This window comes from Simochromis diagramma, unplaced genomic scaffold (assembly GCF_900408965.1).
Source record: "Simochromis diagramma unplaced genomic scaffold, fSimDia1.1 OVJJ01000165.1, whole genome shotgun sequence".
NCBI lineage: Eukaryota > Metazoa > Chordata > Actinopteri > Cichliformes > Cichlidae > Simochromis > Simochromis diagramma.
Genome location: NW_024387467.1, coordinates 902,815 through 922,165, shown reverse-complemented (window position 1 = coordinate 922,165; position 19,351 = coordinate 902,815). Strand labels below are relative to the sequence as shown.

The 19,351-nt window shown below is 39.7% G+C and overlaps 1 protein-coding gene across 4 annotated transcripts in view; it reads right to left on the bottom strand.

Moving 5' to 3' along the window:
- Positions 1–871: 871 nt before the first annotated feature.
- hecw2b (HECT, C2 and WW domain containing E3 ubiquitin protein ligase 2b) overlaps positions 872–19,351 on the bottom strand; it is a 63,173-nt gene continuing 44,693 nt past the window's right edge. For all 4 annotated transcript variants that reach the window (XM_040014772.1, XM_040014775.1, XM_040014773.1 and 1 more), the window contains 16 exons: positions 18,860–19,045; positions 18,488–18,640; positions 18,235–18,337; positions 17,998–18,094; positions 16,238–16,321; positions 15,926–16,035; positions 15,205–15,325; positions 12,010–12,123; positions 11,782–11,934; positions 11,588–11,686; positions 10,738–10,867; positions 9,638–9,784; positions 9,395–9,509; positions 4,999–5,084; positions 4,743–4,855; positions 872–3,097 (listed from right to left, as the gene is read on the bottom strand). In XM_040014772.1, coding sequence (XP_039870706.1) covers positions 2,986–3,097; positions 4,743–4,855; positions 4,999–5,084; positions 9,395–9,509; positions 9,638–9,784; positions 10,738–10,867; positions 11,588–11,686; positions 11,782–11,934; positions 12,010–12,123; positions 15,205–15,325; positions 15,926–16,035; positions 16,238–16,321; positions 17,998–18,094; positions 18,235–18,337; positions 18,488–18,640; positions 18,860–19,045 — 1,923 coding nt within the window. In that variant the 3' untranslated portion in view covers positions 872–2,985. The remainder of the gene's footprint in view (positions 3,098–4,742; positions 4,856–4,998; positions 5,085–9,394; positions 9,510–9,637; positions 9,785–10,737; positions 10,868–11,587; positions 11,687–11,781; positions 11,935–12,009; positions 12,124–15,204; positions 15,326–15,925; positions 16,036–16,237; positions 16,322–17,997; positions 18,095–18,234; positions 18,338–18,487; positions 18,641–18,859; positions 19,046–19,351) is intronic.

Sequence of the window (19,351 nt, the reverse complement as noted above, 5' to 3'; positions counted from 1 at the left end):
ACTTGATGGTCCTGCACAGAGAGCACAAATGCTGCTGGCAGTCCTTATGTCCAAATATATCCCCTCACTTTCCTCTCTTCTCTTTCTCACACCTTTCTCTATCTCTGATTTAAGTTATCTCTTACTCTTTTCTCTCCTTGGGAAATACAGCAGGTGTACCTTTAGCTAGCACAGTGTGACAATGTGTCTTTGGTGATTTTTGTTCCTGCCATCTGAAGGTACTTATGGATATCTGGACCAAAAAGTCTGTTCCAGATGGTTCTGGCCTACTTTAAAGATATTTGTATTAAAATGTAAAAAAGTAAAAGGTTGTCTGAAGTCGTCTCAGTAAATAGTATTCTAAAACTAGAAAACAACAAATCCTCAAAGTTAATGATGTGTAGCACAGATCAACTATTAGTGATTTTCAATTTATTCAAGATTTATTCAAGATTTATTCAAGATTTATTCAAGCCAAAGGCAAAGATTTATATATTTGTCTTGTACTTAAAAAAAAATACAGTTTCACTACCACTCAGAGAATGACTGGGAAGTGTTAGCAGAATATCCAAATATCCTCATTTCAGTCTTCATCTCACTTTTGCCATCATTCAGCTAGTTACATATAAGATAAGATTAGGTCCCAGGTGTACAGTAAAACAGCAATAATCTGCCTATGGATGATTCATAATTAACACATTCACATTTGAAATGTAGAAAATATTAAGGATTATATAATCTATTTTATAATAATAACACAATTATATTATTATATAAAATACTTTTATCATTGTGCATCTTGATGTTTGGTTTAATCTGGTATTATTATGAAATTTAAGCCCCGATTCATCGTCATTAGACACAGAGTCTGTCATAAAAACCAAACTAAAACTTCAATAGAGATGAAACTTTATTTTAGAAGAGAAGTGCTTACAAATATTCATATATTAAAGTACGGTGGACTGGACAGACTGATTGGCTGTCAGATGTGTGGCTGCCACGTAAGGCTCAAAACTTTGGTACATTCTAGCCAGACAGACAAGTGAGAGAACTGACAGAACTGTTTTCAGTACGAGAAGTATTTGAAGTGAATTTGTACATGAAATTTTACTCAGCTTCCTGCCAAAATGTATCTTTAGTCTCTAAAAATATAAAGAAGGAAAACAGTAGGTCCAAGACAAAATCAATTTCAAATATTTAAAGCAGCAGGAGTGGTTCCAATGTTCTAAATAAATAACTGTGCACTAAATAATTTACACTGTTGAATGCCATCTAACACACATAAACCTCTCTGCACAGTAGCAGTCTGTATGTTGTTACTTCAGGCACACATCCAGTGGTGTAAACGCAGTGGGACACTCATTTCAGCAAGAAAAGAAAGTAGATGAAGAATTAAGCATGTTTACACAACACTCATATTACAAGAAAATAAGTCAGAACTAAAGGGACAGTGAAAGGTGATGAGAATATAGACACATTCAAAGTAAGTAAGTAATTGAGAAGTTGTGTCAGCATTAATGATAGTACATCAGAATTACTCAGAAATATTTAGTTTCATTAAGGGCAACTTTTTCATGCACTGCTTTTAGGTTCCTTTTTAGTCTTTAATATTCTGTGCATGAAATAATAATATAAACCAAAGTCCAGGACTAAAGATTTGACTTGTTTTTCTGTGGTAGTGCAGTGCATGCTTAAATTTATACTGCATCCTAAGTGAAGATCTGAATATACAAAAGAGAATAAACTAACTGCAAAGTCCTTCGAACTGGATTTTATGGGTAATGTTCATGCTTCTACCATTACAGAGTTTTTACTGCTGAATGACTGAAGAAGGTCCAGGTGCTTAATTGGCTGACATCTAAGTCTTTCATCAGTGAAAAACATTTGATACATGAGGAAGTGAAAAACACAACAAAGAAGACTTAAGTAACTAGAATCCTATATCAGACAAGAAGGAGATAACATTCCTTTTCCAAAGACTCACTCAATAGTGATAAACATGACACGATCCCGTCTTAACTTTTATGAGATGTGTTTCTGCCATTAAATTCAAATTGACTTTTTTTTCCCTCAAACTCCTCAAATTTTCTGTCTTAATTTATATTTTACATAGCATCCTAATGTTTTGAAGACTGGGGTTGTAAAAGTAAAATGATAAATTGATGATCATATATTGGTGGTCAATATAGTAACTCAGGTAAGTGGTGACCAAATATGTTTTTGCCAACAGATCCAGATCTGGTAGAGATATCACAATCTACACTGTAAAGCTAGCTAGTTAGTTCAGATCACACATGTCACTCCTGCATCATTAGAAAACGAGTTAAACAACAGGGTAGCTGCAATACCAAAAATGTCTGACTACACTCCAGAATTAGCTGAGGACAAAGTCCACTGAAAAAACAAAAATTACCTTAGGTCTACCTCAGCTTTTTAATAAATAAATGCACAACCTACACATAGTGAAGTTACTACATCACAATAACATGCTGTATTACAAGTGCATTGTAGAGACACATAGTCTTGGATGGTCCTTATAGTCCTCCAAGAACCATCCAAACTCAGTTAAAGAAGTAGAATCAGGTCAATATTCGCAGGGAAGGCAGTGGCTGCAGGTTCTTTAATTGGTCTAACCATTTTAACCTCCTTGATTACCCCCCCCCCCCCCCAAAAAAACAAACAAAAAACTTCAGACGCCCTTGACCTCTGATTGGTCAGATCTTGGCAGTTCCAGTCAGAGTCCTAAAGCGAGCACAGGTCTTCATTTTTCATATCACATAGGTGACAGCAAGTTATTAAGTAGGTGTGAAGTACATGCAGGTGCAACAAAAAAGGTTTACCTTTGTACACAAAACATTTCAAAAGGTCAGATCCTGTAACAAAACATCCTGTTATAAATTTAAATCAGGAGTTGGACTTCAAAATCTGACTTTTAAACGTCACTATCAGCAGCAGTCTTCCAGGGGCAGACGCAGGGTAAACTGGGATATGGGGGAGACGAGAATCTCATTCCAGTCCAAAGGTGCTGGTCTCTTCCACAGCAGTCAGCAGCTTCTCATACAGCACTGAGAAAGATGGGTACGGTGGTAGGTCCAGCCGGTTGAAGCAGGTGTGAGCTCTGGAGAACAGAGCAGAGACAGTGTTGTTCATCAGCAAATGCTTGAACAGAAGCCACAGTGTGTATTCTGGATGTATTAAAGCACAGGCCACTGACAGGATACATAGAGAAGCTCAAATCTAAGAAAAATCTGGTTTTATTATCATAATTACTACAGTGCATGACCGAAATAAGTGCCTGGAAATGCAGAGAACTTTAATATTTAATATCATAGACACAGAAATAACTAGGATTACCCCAGCAAACTAAATGTGGGCCACAAAGTTTGACTGTGTGAGAATATTACCATTTCTTCTTTTTGCATTAACATTTACAGACGTGACAGGCAGACAAAAAACATGTCAACGTTAAGAAACTCAACTGAAAACAGAGAAAAACAAACAAATTAAAAAACATATTGTTGCACCTATATGTGCAATCATAGCATGTTTCTGTGAAGACTAAGTATCTTTCAAGTTCTTTTCTAGTATAGCACATATATACATAATAATACATTTTTGATTAGAACCAGAAATCCTATCACTATTGTATCATATCAAAATTACCCCCTACATGGAGAAAGAAGGAGAGCACCTCTGATTAAAAAAATATTACATTTTGACCACTAATTATCATTTTTATCAGTTAAATGTTTAAAGGAAAATTTCATTCTTTCCATTGCATGTATATGTTATACAGTCTCTATCCTATCTATCCTAACAATCTTCAATAGTCGGACATGTGATATGAAAAATCTTAAAATGCTCTTCCCAATTACTCCTTTGCATGTTTCTGAATTTGAGGTGTAGCAGCATTTCTTATACATATTAAGCCAGTCATTTTTATTTATTTTATATTTGCATCTTTCTCCCTAAATGTTTGAGATGAAAGTAGATCAACATTTTTCCTTCTTGCAGAGACTCGAAATAAGTTTCCCCTTTGTGTTGCCTTCATATGAGTTCCCAAAAATAGTGATCAGGCCAGATTCTTTACCTTGTGTAATTGTGTCTTTTTTGAAGATGTCTAAAAAACGTCCTCTTTTTCTAAATTATATTTATTTTTTAATCTGCCATCTAATTCTGCTGGAAGGAATTCTGACAAGAGTGAAGTCAGGCTGCCTTGTAATAATTTTCTAGGCAATGCAGAGCTATCCCTCTCTCCTCTTTGGTTAACTGCAGAGGTAGGAAGTAATGAAGTACAAATCTTAAGTAGAATTTTCAGGTATTTGTATTTTACTTGAGTAGTTTTGTTTTTGCCTACACTGCATGCCAATTGGCTAGAATGTAGGTTTAATTTGCATGTAGGCAATCCTTGATTATTGTCCTTTTGTAAAAAATAAATAAATAAATACAAAAAATACAAAAATGTGTTTCTGGAAAATTGCCCAATACTTAAAATGACTTACAGTGTAATTATATCATTGTTTCCTGCAAAAACCTGACTTGTTACCAGTACGTTTACACCTTTCTGGATTGAATTGTCATTATTATAATTACTTTTTGCACATATTTTGACCAGCTAATAGTCAATTTCAGGCTTTCATCTTTAATAGTTTTGAGATATTTATATGCAAACAAATTTTTTCAAAGTGCAAACAAACAAACAAACAAGCAAAAAGAACAAAACCATAACATTTTTACGCAAATCTGAGATGGTTGGTATTTACCTGGGTAGGGAGGTGACTTTACCCCACTTCTCCACACAGAACCTACGGGGTCCATTGCTGCCTCGCAGAGAAGCAAAACCCTCATATGGAATACTGGATGTCCCAGTCACAAACTGAGGATATAAGGTGAGAGACAACAAGTAGAAAAAAGACATGCGGATAAGAACACCAAGAAAGAACTGCAGTGTTACATGTTTGTTTGTTGTTATTGTTGTTTTTAATAAAAAGCCTCTTTAACTAAAACAAAAGAGCCTACCTGTAGGAGCCGCAATCTCTGCTCATTATTGAATCTCTCCACCGCTGCCCAGAACCACCGGATCACAATGTGGTTATCATGGTAACCTAAACACAACATTTCATGTTTTGTCAAAATGTCATGGTAATAGGACTATAATGAAAGCCAAAAAACCAAAGCACAAGTCTGAGTGAATCAAGGGATGAGCTTTTTGAAACCTTATTCTTAGTAAAAGTCGCCGAAGTTGTTAAAGTTTTTTTAAATCCTTTTTTTAGTGATGTATTTATTTTTTCATTTTAAACCACAATGACAAAAAACCACCACGAAAACAAAACACAGCAAAACACAACAAATGTCTTGATGCATGCTGAAGTGGATCTCAGAAAGTTGATTCTGTTCATCTGGACGTTTTGACGTTTTTAGTGGGAGAAAAGTTTCATCACTCATCCAAGTGACTTCTTCATTCTCAGCTGAAGGCAGCAGTTGTTGTTGAGATGCAGTTGTTGTCTCTGTGGCTTTCAAATCCCAAAAAAGGCTGCGCCAAAAACTGGTCCACCTGAACGATCCGGTCCCATGGCACAAATAGAGTAATATAGTGTACACTGTTCAGTCGAATGATTTATAAATCGGGGAAACCAAACAACCTCTCGACAGCCCAGGACTCTGCAGTCTACAGGCCAGTGGCCACTCTTTTAATGATGAGGATGTAACATCCTGGACAGGGAGAAACGCAGTTTGAGTGGGGAGTCAAGGAGGCCATTTAGATGAAAAGGGAAAGACCATCTCTGAATGGAGGAGGGGGCCTAAGGGTACATCTGTCACCATCTTACAAGGCTGTGATTGCAGCCATTCCCCAACTCTCTGTGAATAGTTCTCATGGCGATTGATCAGTGGTCTTTGATCATCAATGGTCATTACAATTTGCAGTCTTTTGAATATGTGGCTTTACAGCTGAAGGCCCCATCCAGAGTTGTGTTTCTTAATGTTTAAATGCCTCCCAAATACTGCGCAGACTCTTTTAATGATTTCAGTGAACTGCTGTCTGTGATCTGTGTTGATTTTGACTGTGTAATTATTGTTGGGGATTTTAACATCCATGTGGACAACCCTCAGGACAAAGGGACTAAAGACCCTGAAAGTAAAATTTCAGCGCACACAAATACGTCAACAGCAGTGATCACAAAACGGTGCATAACTGAAAACAGTAGTCAGATCTTTAACCAGGTCTTCCCATTTACACCTGGCCTGTCCAGAGGTTCAGTCAATGAGCTCGTCAATAGCTTCAATGCTAACATGTTAAATGTAATGGACACTATTGCTCCCATTAAGGTGAAGGTTATCTCTGGAAGGAAAAAGTCTCCATGGAGAAACTCCACACTGGTGAAAATGAAAAAAGAGAGTGTAGGAAAGCTGAGCGCAGATGGAGAAATACAAACCTCCAGGTTCACTATGACATCTATAATCAGAATCAGAATACTTTATTAATCCCTGGGGGAAATTATTTTTTGTTACAGTGCTCCATTTTAAACCAACATTAAGACAAGACAGACAATACACTAACTAAGAATAATACACTAACTATAAAGAGAAACTTCACAATTATAATTTACAACTGAGGAATGCAAGGAGGTCCTACTTCTCTGACATCATCACTAAAAACAGCCATAATGCTCGAGTCTTATTTTCTACAGTTGACAGGCTAACAAACCCTCCTGTGTCAGTGGCAGCTGAACTTCATTCGACCATGGCCTGCAATGACTTTGCCAAATTCTTCACAGACAAAATCCAAAAGATTAGACAAGCAGTTGGTACATCAACAGCAGATCCAGGATATGTACTGTGTCCACCGAAAAACTGTTTAAACACCATGAAACAGTTTCAACCTATTAACAGCAAAGACCTGGAGGACGTCTTAGGTCAACTGAACTCCTCCTCCTGCTGTTTAGATGTCCTGCCAACAAGTTTGTTCAAAAAGGTCTCAAAGACTTTAGAGTCAGACCTGTTACAGATCGTCAACTTTTCTTTAATATCAGGTGTGTTTCCAGAATCACTAAAAACTGCTGTAATAAAACCTATACTGAAAAAGGACAATCTTGACAAGACACAAATGAACAACTACAGGCCGATCTCAAATCTCCCATTTTTAAGTAAGATCATTGAAAAAGCAGTTTCTCAACAGCTCAATTACTTCTTAACACAGAATAACTGCTACGATGCCTTCCAGTCAGGTTTTAGACAGAACCACAGCACTGAAACCGCTCTGACCAAAGTGTTTAATGACATATGTCTGAACACAGACAGTGGAAAAATGTCAGTCTTAGTTTTACTGGATCTCAGTGCAGTATTTGATACAGTTGACCACAACATATTACTCAAACGACTGGAGAACTGGGCAGGTCTTTCAGGAACTGTACTAAACTGGTTCAAAACATACTTAGAAAACAGGAAATACTTTGTATCAATAGGTAACTTCACATCTGAGCAGACAAGTATCACATGTGGAGTTCCCCAAGGTTCCATCTTGGGACTCCTTCTGTTTAACATTTACATGCTCCCACTGGCACAGATTATAAAGAACAACAAAATAAACTACCACAGCTATGCAGATGACACACAAATATATATCACAATGTCACCAGGAGACCGAGGCCCTGTACAGGCTCTTGGTAAATGCATTGAGGAAATTAATGACTGGCTGTGCCACAATTTTCTCCAGCTAAACAAAAACAAAACTGAGGTAATAGTCTTTGGCGCCAAAGAAAAACGATTACAGGTCACCAGAGAACTTCAATCTATACACCTAAAAACCACAAACCAGGCGAGAAATGTGGGTGTAGTGATGGATGCAGACCTAAACTTAGAAAAACACATTAAGACAATAACAAAGTCAGCTTACTATCACCTCAAGAATATTTCAAGGATAAAAGATCTGATGTCTCAACAGGACCTGGAAAAACTGACCCAATTTGTCTCAGGGTCACTTTTCTGTTTACACGCAGACAGGCGCGCGCGTGTGTGTGTGTGTGTGTGTGTGTGTGTGGTGCCACTGGCTGGAGTCGCTATAGCAACCAGGCTCACACCTGCCTGCTTAATGAGCTCTGTCTCTGTGAGCTCATTGTGAAACCTGGCCCCACCCTATCATGTGATTTCCTGAGGTCAGATGGCCCAGGATGTGAGTGGGCGTTAAGGCGTCTGGGAAAGATCTCAAAACTGGATTATAGATGGCAGACAGTTGGTGTGTTAAGCCCCACCCTCTGTTCAAAGATGGTCGCTCACAGTGGACATAGATGGCTTCTTTCACTCCTCTTTCAATGAGCTCACTCGAAACTCTGGCTGATTAGGACCCACACCCGCTTTCACACCTTGGCTCATGTGATTAGGTAGAGGATCATCAGGGGGTCCTTTGTCCCTCTGTGGGGGGGAAACTCCCACGGGGTTTAAATCTGGGACTCTCCACCATTTGACCTTAGAACTGAAGAAGCTTCTCGGATGAGAGGTGAAACGTCTTCAAGCAACTTAAAGAAGTCCAGACGCTTTTCTCTCCAAGCTCCTTAGACTACGATGACCTGGATGACTGAGAACCTTCACAGACACAGTATGTCTGTAGTTAGTGCAGGCCATCTGATCAGAGCATTCTGCTTGGCCCGTTAAATTCAAGCTTATTGTTCATCGGTGGATTTGTCTTCTGCACACAGGTGGTTCAGATCTGGGCAGTTGGAGTCAGATGATGACTTTTAGAATCATCTTTTCTGACTGAATGACTAAAACTTGCAGCATTTACCCGTCTGTAGTGAATCCTCCCACATTTCAGTCATTCAGTGATTAAAAGAATATGAACTTTTAATATTCATTAATATTCATTCAGATGTTTTCTGACTCTAAATTTCTTTTGTCATTACTCAGCTTTTTCTAATATAAATTTTAAACATGTTCAGCTACTTTTCAACTTCTTCTGTGTGAACGTCAGCTTTCAACAGTTCTGCACTTTAGTTTTCAGGTGAAGAATTCAGAATAATATTCAGCAACATTCATTTCAGCTCAAAACATTACCTTTTGTTTCCAGCTTCTTATTGGTTGTTACATGAATTTAATGCTAGTATTTCTCAAACATAAAACTGCGACTGTAATAAATAACTAATAGCAGGTAATAGCTTCTCTTTCCCCTGGGTCACAGGTTGGCAGTTTGCATAACTCTATTAACACACATGCTATATGTATTCATTTATCCTCCCCCAGTTAGATCTGTGATCCACCTGTCTGTCCCCAGCTGATCCTTTTCTCCTGTTCTTTTGATGTTGAAGTTTGCTGACACCTGCCTTAGTTAATTGTAAGGACAACACTTTATCTTAAACTTTATCTAAAGGTTTAAACAAATCTATCCTGAAAAACAAACATTCATTCTTAGCTTCCTCCACACCTCCTCTGTACTCAGTGTTGTTCCTCCAGTCTGTTAAGTCAATTTCCGCAGTGCCTGCAATTACCAGCTCCAGTTCCCTGGCATCAAACACAGACACCAACCTGGCATCCACCACCTGCAAAAACATTCAAAATGTAAAACAGTGAGATCTTTTTTACACTGTACATTTAGGGGCACTAGAGATAAACTGGGTGATGCATAACATGTGAAATATATATAAAACTCTGTCACACTAAGCCATACCTCATAGAAGCCTCTGACCAAGCTTTCAGTCTGGTGCACCACTCCTCTCTCTATCCTCCACTTTACCATGCGCTCAATGTATTCCTTCTTGTTCTTCTCTGAGACAGGAATGTTGGCTCCACCGGGCTTCAGCTCCCTTTCTGTTATCTATGGCAAAACACAATTATTTGGTGGATATCATGGATTGTTTCCTTTCTAAATCATGAACGGTTAACGAGATTCAAGCTAGAGTGTCTTTCCTCCTCCTCTGCACCACTGTTCAAACTGCAGGAGAATCACTTTTCGTTCTCAAATCCAATTTCGAGATTTTCTACCCTGTTATTTGCAACAGCATATATTGGCAGTACATTCTGTATCTTCACATATATCCAACAACATTTCTCTAAGTGTTTCGATGATGAAAGTAAATCTAGTATCTTTATTTTTCAATTATCTTACATTATATTCACTTACAGACGTGAACAGCATGCTACCTGACTGGACAGTGCTGTGCAACACCCACATTACCAAACTTGGTGTTGGTGACAGCATGTGATGTTGTCTGGTGTTGCAGATTGCCCACCCTTGGTTGGTCAAGTTTGTTTATTTGTTGGTCAGAATTGTTTAGGCCCCATGAAGACCTCTAGTGAATAAAGTTAACAAAAACTCAAAGTAAATGAAACGACTGTAAAATAATGATAAAACTGGCAAATCACTCAGTAACCTTCATCCACTGGAGAGACTGGTGAGACTCCTTACACTGCCAAGGCATCTGGGATGTTGGCTTGGTGTGAGGCCAGGATTGTACCCAAGTTGTGTATTTTAATTTGGTAATTGGACTGGTGCTTTTCTACTCTACCTGAGCACTCAAAGCCCTCAATACAATTTGCCTCAGTCACCAACTCACACAAGCACTCTGCTTTCTCTAAGTCACGTTGAACTATCTAACATTCACACATAAGTATCGTATTTGGCATGTCGACCGAAGCAGCCAGGGAACCACCAACCATCCGATTAATAGATGGCCTGCTCTACTTCCTGAGCAACAGCCACCCCCATTTGTTGAAAGCATAGTTGGTGTACACACACACACAAGCACGCACACACCTACATACACTGACCTGTCCAAAAACTTCTTCATTGACAGTGAAGGAGAGGTCCAGCATATCGTCTATGTCGTTGTCCTTCATCCACTGAAGAGACTGGTGAAACTCTTCATCCAAATACTCCAGATCACTCAGGTCACAGGGACTACAAGTTGGGAAAGGCGGATAATGTGCGTCTGCTGTCTTAGACCCACATACAGATTAACTTATCCTCACACTGGCTCTTGTTCACAGTTAAGATCTGAGATACCAGTTTTTGAAATAGCAGACCAGCCCGTGTGACACTAAAAACAATGACACTTCAAAGTAACTTAATCACCTCTCTTGTCCATTCTGATGGTTGTTGCGACCATGTCTACAAGCATTAAGTTGCTGTCATATTATTGGCTCAATAGGTGCGCTGGACAGCTGTCAGAAGACTGCTGTGGCTGGTGTGGTTTGGGGTTCAGCTGCAGGGGAAGGGTGGTGGAGCAGCAGGCTCAGGGGACAGCGTCAGGGCAGAAACAGCTGATTCTGATTGGACTGATTGTTTTTTCCTCTCCTTATTTTAGTATCTGCTGGGGCCTGGAGAGTAGGGATCGGCCCCAAGGCTGAAGAAATGCCAAGAGGGCTGGAGATGGGCTGGGTTAGCGTGTGCTGTAAACACACACTGACCCAGAACACACTTCTATAGCAGCTATAGTTATAGCTGCAGTATGTTGGCCCACAAAATATTAAACCCTGGATTAAGAATGTGATATTACTCAAGACGAGCGAAAACATAGAATATATGTGTTAACGAGCAGCTGCTCAGGCGTACCTAACAAAATGGCAGGTGGGCGTATACATACAGACATTTCATGTGCATTTGAGTGTGTCAACATACATCCGAAGTAGGCCTTTATAGAAGGGTCTGGTGAAGAAGGCATCCAGCAGGTACTGATGGATCAGAGCCATTCCCAAAATGCGACCACTGAATCGGAACCTGAGGCACACACAAACACAAAAGTTAAATACTGTGTGTGTGTGTGTGTGTGTGTGTGTGTGTGTGTGTGTGCGGGGTTTCAAATTGACTTTTACCACTCATGGTGATTGTCAACGAAGGCAGACATGGGACTGATCTGAACGGTGTAGGTGTCATTGGCAGAGTACTCAAACAGACCATAATAAGGGTTAAACAGTTCTCTGGAAACCAAGAAGAAAAATTCTCTCGAGGGCCCGCTGTAGTCCAACCTGAAACACACACATTTAGACTTTAGATTTCCTTTCTTTCTTTTCTTCCCTTCCTTGCCCCTCCCAGACACTCACCCCTCCTCCCCGACAAAGCTAACATAGAGCTTGCTCCGCTGTAGGTCTTTCCGGGAGTAACACATGATTTGGTTGAAGGCATCTTCCAGGAGTTGGTCACGACGAATGATCAGTCTAAGACAGACAGACAAGAGTGAAGACAGACAACTCCCAGCAGACAAAGAGTGCTGTATTTATCGGAACATAAGGCGCATTAAGCGAAACAAAACAGTCAGATAAGTCAAACTTTACTCAGTTCATTTTTTTTGCTTGCTTCATTTTCGTACCATTGATTCATTAATGTCAAATTCTCTCCAGCTGCTCTATTCTCCTGTTGTTGCAGTATATTAATGACTAACCTCGTATTGTGGATGGATTATCTCAGTTGTTCTCCTGACTGAAGTTTGGTCCGTTTACAGCATCCTGCCATGTGATTGCATTTGTCCCTAACCATCAGGAACCCTCGTGTTAACTTTCATCGAGTGGAAAAAGGTTAGTGTTCTTCCTCTAACTTCACTGTGTTTATGTTATAATAATAATAATAATAATAATGATACATTTTATTTGAGGGCGCCTTTCTAAAACCCAAGGTCACCTTACAAGAGAAAAAGACATCAAATAAAATAGTAGATTAAAATAGATTCTAATAAATTAAAATACAGAAAACCACAAACAACAAATTAAAAACAAACAAACAAACAAAAAACAAAAAAACATGATTTGACAGCAAGTAAAATCTGTATTAAAGCGAGTAAGCCAGTTCAAACAAGTAGGTTTTGAGTTGTGATTTAAATAAGGGAAGGGGATCCATATTTCTTAAGGCTGAAGGAAGTGAGTTCCAGAGCCGAGGAGCAGGGCGACTGAAAGCTCTGAGCCCCACAGTGGTGAGGCGAGCAGAAGGAACAACAAGATAAGTGGCAGATGAAGATCTGAGAGAGTGGGAAACTGAGGTGATATGAAGCAGATCACAGAGATGACGAGGGGCAAGGTTACGAATACACTTAAACGTGAGAGCTAAGATTTTTATCCTGGCTTCTATGGGCAACCAGTGAAGCTGTTGAAGAATTGGGGTGATCTGGTCTCTTAAGGGAGTACGAGTTATGACCCGGGCAGCAGAATTCTGAAGTTGAAGTTTATGGAGGGACTTATTGGGGAGACCAAATAGGAGGGAGTTGCAATAATCGATCCGGGAAGTAATAAGACTGTGGACGAGGACGGCAGCAGCATGGGGAGTAAGGAAGGGACGGAGTCGGCTAATGTTATGTAAGTGGAAGTAAGCAGACCGGGTTATGTAATTAATGTGAGACTGGAATGAGAGAGTACTGTCAAGTATGACACCCAAACTCTTAACCTGAGGGGAGAGGAGGGTGGGAGAACTTTCAATGTTAATGGAACAACTGTGGTTAAGATAGAGGCCGTGCCAACAAGTAAAACTTCTGTTTTATTACTGTTAAGGTTGAGAAAATCGGAGGAGAACCAGGATCTAATCTCCATAAGACAGTTTGAGAGGGAGGTAGGTGGGAGGGATGAATTGGGTTTGGAGGAAATGTAGAGCTGGGTGTCATCAGCATAACAGTGAAAATTTATATTATATTTTTGGAATATTTGGCCAAGCGGGAGCATGTAGATAATGAATAAAAGAGGCCCTAATACTGAACCCTGGGGCACACCAGCAGAAACAGGATAGAGACTTGAAGTATGGGATTTAAATTGGATAAACGGAGTGCGGTCTGAGAGATAGGAGGTGAAGGGGGTGTGACTAATGCCAGTGGATGCTAATCTGCTCAGGAGGATATTATGACAAATTGTGTCAAACGCCGCACTAAGATCCAGAAGGATGAGGATGGTAAAAGACCAGAATCAGCTGCCATCAGAAGGTCATTGGTAATCCTTAACAAGGCAGTTTCTGTACTATGATTGGGGCGGAAACCAGATTGAAATTGTTCGTAGAGATTATGGTTATTGAGGCCGTGCATTTATCAAGACTTTCAGCCCCAGGTAGGCCAATTATGGATCTTTGGATCCACATTATGTCAGCAGCTGTTCTCCACCGTGAACATGAGATGTTTTTGGACCAATTGTGTGTTCTCCATTCTTTAAGCACCGTTTAAGCACCGGCACCGTTTCAAAAGTACCCGTTTGGTACTGGTATCGGATAAAACCTAAACGATACCCATCCCCAGGTAAAATACATATTTAGGCAGAATTTTGTAAATATCTATTTTTCGTTTTTTAGCAGCATAGAGCTTTTTTTCCAATTATTTTTTAAAAGTCAGGTCAAGGCTCCAAAAGCCCAAAGGAGATATAAGGAGGGCTCACAGCAGTTTTTGTTTGCGGGATCATTTTAGTTCAGCTGGGCGTCTTTCCTTTGGTTATATTTCTTTAAGAGTTCAAATGTGTTCATTACATAAATAAAATGTAATTTTCTCTGTAGCACTTCATGGATTTCATAAGCAGCACACCTTAGTTGTTCACACAAAGCATAAAGGTAAAAAAACAATACATACAGTGTTATCTTCATTTTAGATGTCAAAAAGTATTCGCGGCTCCCAGTGTTTTCTTTTGCGTGGAAACTGGGTCCAAATGGCTCTTTGGGTCTTAAAGGTTGCTGACCCCTGTCTTAGCACATCATTATATACCAGCTAGTCCAACTTCAGTAACCCTACAAACGTCACTGCTGTTTAGTTTTCTGTCTTCATTTATGTTTTAAGTGACAGCAGAGCTGTACGTTTGAATTTTTCAGAAATCTCTCAGTCAGAACATGCTACATCATGTTTAGGTGGAAACTAGCGAGCTAACTTCCTGCTAACTTCTAACTCCGTTAATTGTAATAAATACTTGTAATTGTTACACCTGATAAAGCAGCAACACTGATCATTTTATTAAAGATGAAAGAATTTAGACAGAATTTGGACCTGAAACAGACGGCGTTTTGGACCCAGATTCCTCCGCGAGGCTCCTGACTACAGTAGCCGTAATGCTCCAACAATCCATCCAGTGGTGCGGCTTTGTAGCTTAGCAAAGTCCTGCTAAAACATTTTCTAACAGATTTCTGAGCGCCGTGTACTGCAATAAATCGGTTTCGTTGTCAGTAAGCACAACCAGAATTCATACATAAGCGCACCAGATGTGTAAGTGTGCCTTACAGTGCTGAAAATACGGTAAATAAAAAATGATGAGAAAGGATGCCTTCTACAGTCAAAGCTGCTGACTTACTTTAGCTTCCCTGGTCCTTGTCCATAGCCCTTAGTTTCCAGTTTCCTGTAGAAGTTTCGCAGTTTTGCCTCAAAGTCTCTCTTGTAGGGTGCTGGTGCTCTGGCATTAGCTCTCTGAGTACCTACGCACACACTTAAATGTTTACTTTGATGGGTTATGTCAACAAGCTGACAGATAAAGCAGAAATTTCATTTATATGTGCAGAATTCTACCAAGCAAGAATATGCCAATTAATTTCGTCACATGCACAACAACAGTGGTGCAGCTGTCATACAAGGGTGTTTATTTGTAACCTGGGTTGCAGGTGCAGCTTCTGCACTTTACAGACAATGAACTGATCAGTTAAATCTGTGATTAGTGAACAACCTGCTCTAACATGACTAGCTGTGTTCTGATTTTACCAATGGTTGTCAGAAACATTAAGTCTTTATTGTTGGTGTGAAAAGTCATTCATTTTAGCTCAGAGCTCAATTTCTTTCTGTTGAACTGGAGTTCTGAGTTCAGTTCAAGGTCAACATTTCCTAGTTGGCCAATCCAGATATTCTACGTGAATCAGCTGTACAGCAATGTGAAGTGCACTTAACGAAAATATCAGCAAAGTACTCTGCAGGGCTCAAACACAGTAAAAGGTTCCATACGAATTTGTGAGAGAGGGTTTGTGGATAATATTTTTTGCATGTGTTGGGTTTTTTCACAATGACTTTTCTGTTGATCTTTTTACCAGGTGAATTCTGTGGGGAAGAGACAGGTGACCCCCGAGGTGACTGGCAGTAGCTGGGGTGAAGTAAGGCATGAGGAGGCACATAGGACATCACTTCTTCTTCAAACAGACTGCAGATGGAAGGTTGGAGAGGGGATGAAGGGACATAAAAAAGAAACCAATTCACTAAATGCAATTACTTCAGCAGAGCAGCGAGAAAATGAAAAAAAAAGGTAATAACAAGAAGGGGATACACAACTAGTCCGATTAGAAAAAGGAAAGCCAAGAAAAAAAAAAGAATAAGACAGAGGAGGTAAAGCAGAAATATGTCACCTTAGCAACATGACAAGGTCGGCAGATCCCGACAGCCTGGCCAATCCTGACACTCCATCTGTGCGGATCAGCTGCACTTTCTCCCTGTTGTCACAGCAACATTACAATGGCAATGCTGTTCATTAATGTATCCTATGCATGTATTTCACTTTGACTTTGGCTACTTGAGGGACAACTGGAGCAGATCCCAGTCTGCTCCAGTCTCTGTACGAACCCCATGCTCTCCGATGCAACCACTGGAGTATGAATGTGTGCGTTAGACAGAAAGCAGTCAGAAAATAGTCCTGCATGAGGCTGTGTAAAGCGCTTTGAGTGCTCAGAGAGAGTAGATTAAGCGCTATATAAGAATCAGTCCATATTATTTGTGTGTTGTGACTGCTTCTTGCAGACAAAAGCAGTTTCTGCTGGAAAGTCTTGGTTTGCAGTTGCAGTATGGTCTCCAGAAAATTGCAATTTTTATTTTTGTGTTTGCAACGACAGATTTATCATAGTCAGGACATTTTGCATTGATCTTTTCACATTTCCAGGCGTATTTGAAGGTTATGATCAGATTTTAGGGCTAGTGTTTTCAGCTTGTATCAATTTATAGTTTAAATATTCATTTAACAATAATCTTAATTAATTTCTAATATGTTTTTGTAAATGTTTCATCATTTTATTATTGATTTTTATTTCCATTTTCATTTTTTGGCACTTGCTGTTTGTGCATGTCTTTGATTATTATGTTGTAAAACTTCAAAAATTAATGGGAAAAAAATGTTGCAATGCAATTAGCAGTAGCACAATGAACTTTGCTTCCTGCTTTGATGATTTTCTCTTCTGACAATTAGGTTTTCTTGCAATACTTAAATGTTTCTAAATATGATACCACTGTTAAATAGGAACAAGGCACAGCAATATTTTTCATCTTGTCTAAGGTCTCTAATATATGAAGTTGATTCTTGTAGTTTGTTTCCTGCACGCTGAATCGTGTTCCTCATCAAAGCTACTTAAAACACGTTTAAGTTCTAACTGGGTTTTTCCTAATGAGCCACATTCAACATGTCTTCATAAAGTTTAGCTCAAAAATAATATTTCAGTAAAAATCTGTCAAGATCACCACCACTTTTAGGAAGTCAATCTCTATACCATGAAACAGAAAACAAATTATGCCCAATTGGACTGAAATATCTACCAACTTGGATTTTTCATTTTTATTCTTTTTGTCATTTGAGACCCGTGGAGCAATCATAAGGTCTATGTGGAGTTTTCTGAAAACTCTTGCACTTAAACTCGACTTAAACCGTGGGAACAGACGACAGGTCTGAGGGTTAAGGTGGTGGAGATGTGGATCAGAGGGATTGGATAGTGAAGATGATTTCAAATAATGTTTGTGTACCAGACATTTCATCTAGAAAAGCTGTTTTTCCTCCCATATTGGTGCGGCAGTAAAGCTCTGCATCAATGACACATAGTGGTGTTGTTTGTGGAGTTTGTGGAGTCCTGGCACGAGAAATGTCTTTTGAATATATTTCAAGCATGAAAAATAGCACTCTTAAACTTTTACAACCCGGGGTTCGTGCTTGAAAATGACATGCCCAAAATGAATTGATTATTTCTCTGCTATTACAAACACTTGCTAGACTTAAGGGGCCATTATGTGTAAGTATCACAGCAGATGCCGTTGCATCAAAGTAACTGAGAACAAAGAAAAAATCTAGTCACCAGATTAAGGAAAGCATTATATAAACGCCAAGCTGTGCATTTCTGTATGTGTGTACCTGAGTGCATGGTTCCGGTTAAAGTCAGGCTGCCTCTCCTGCAAAATCTCAAAGATGTTTGGTTGTCGTAGAAATGCCACAATCTTCTCATTGTAAGCTAGAAAAAAGTGAACAGACAATTTTTTGTCAAATGTATTCATCTCTTCCTCTCAGATTCTTGTGTGTGTGTGTGTGTGTGTGCACGTGCGTGTGTGTGCGTATGTGTGTGTGTGTGTGTGTGCTTGTGCATGCACTAACCCACTGGTATTAAGTCTTGGCATGGCCCTCTGTTGGCAGATGTGAAGGTGCTGGAAGGTCGTGGAAGAACAGGTGGGCTAACATGACGAGGGTCCTCACCCAGCTATAAAAACAGGATGTCAATAAACATGCTGCCCAGGTTTACATGATATGTAAGTGGAGGAAGAAAACATGTAACTGTTCCTGTTATGATTAGAGGACCAATTTAAGTAGCTGTACTTTCTGTTGTCCATGATCGTTACGTGTCCCTTACCAGTCGCCGAGTGGTCACCTCTCCAGCACTGTGGCTGCGCTGGCGAGTCAGGTGTTGGCGGTGAGCGAGGAGGCTCAGCGGCCGAGAGCTTTGGAGAGGCAGCCGGGGGTCAATGAACGTAGTGGCACGGCAGTTATGGTCTACAAAGAAAGGCTAGATGGGTGTGCACACAGATACACATACAAGCTGTCAAGTGTTAATCATTTTTAATTTGGTTTCAGGTTTTAAAAAGTAAGAAATACTTGACAGAATAAGTGTAGAACAGTTAGATACTATTGAGGATCTGAATACAGTTAAACTGTATTCAGACCCTTAAAAAAAGTCATGAAATGTAGACATTGGGGCACTGACTGATTACAGTGTCAGCCCTACCTTGCCGGTCTGGTCGTGCTTCATCTCCCAACCCCTGGGCAGCTCCAGCTGTTTGTTAGCAAACATGTTGAGGAAGGCCACCAGGTCCCTGTTGTGCTGATAGCGCTCAAAGTGATGAGCATCCCGACGAACCTTACTGATCATATGCTTCAGACATGTGTTGGTGGTGAACATGTGGTAGGCACTCTAGAACCAGGAAAGAGGTTCCAGTAGACAGGAAGGAGATTCAGCACAGAGGAAACACATCAAGAATAGAGTAAGTTTTAAGTGCCTTGTGCTACTATTACACTATGTAGTCACTATCGTATGCACACATTTCAGAGGGAAAGCAAAGGGCATGGCAGTTGTGCTTACTACTCACAACCACTACACAATATAGGTGCTGTTTTGTATGAGCTGAAGCTTTGAGTCTGGGATTTGAGTCTTTTGCATGTTACGAAAATACACTATGGAGCCTCTGCAGTTACTACAGTATGTGTGTGAGGCTTTTCT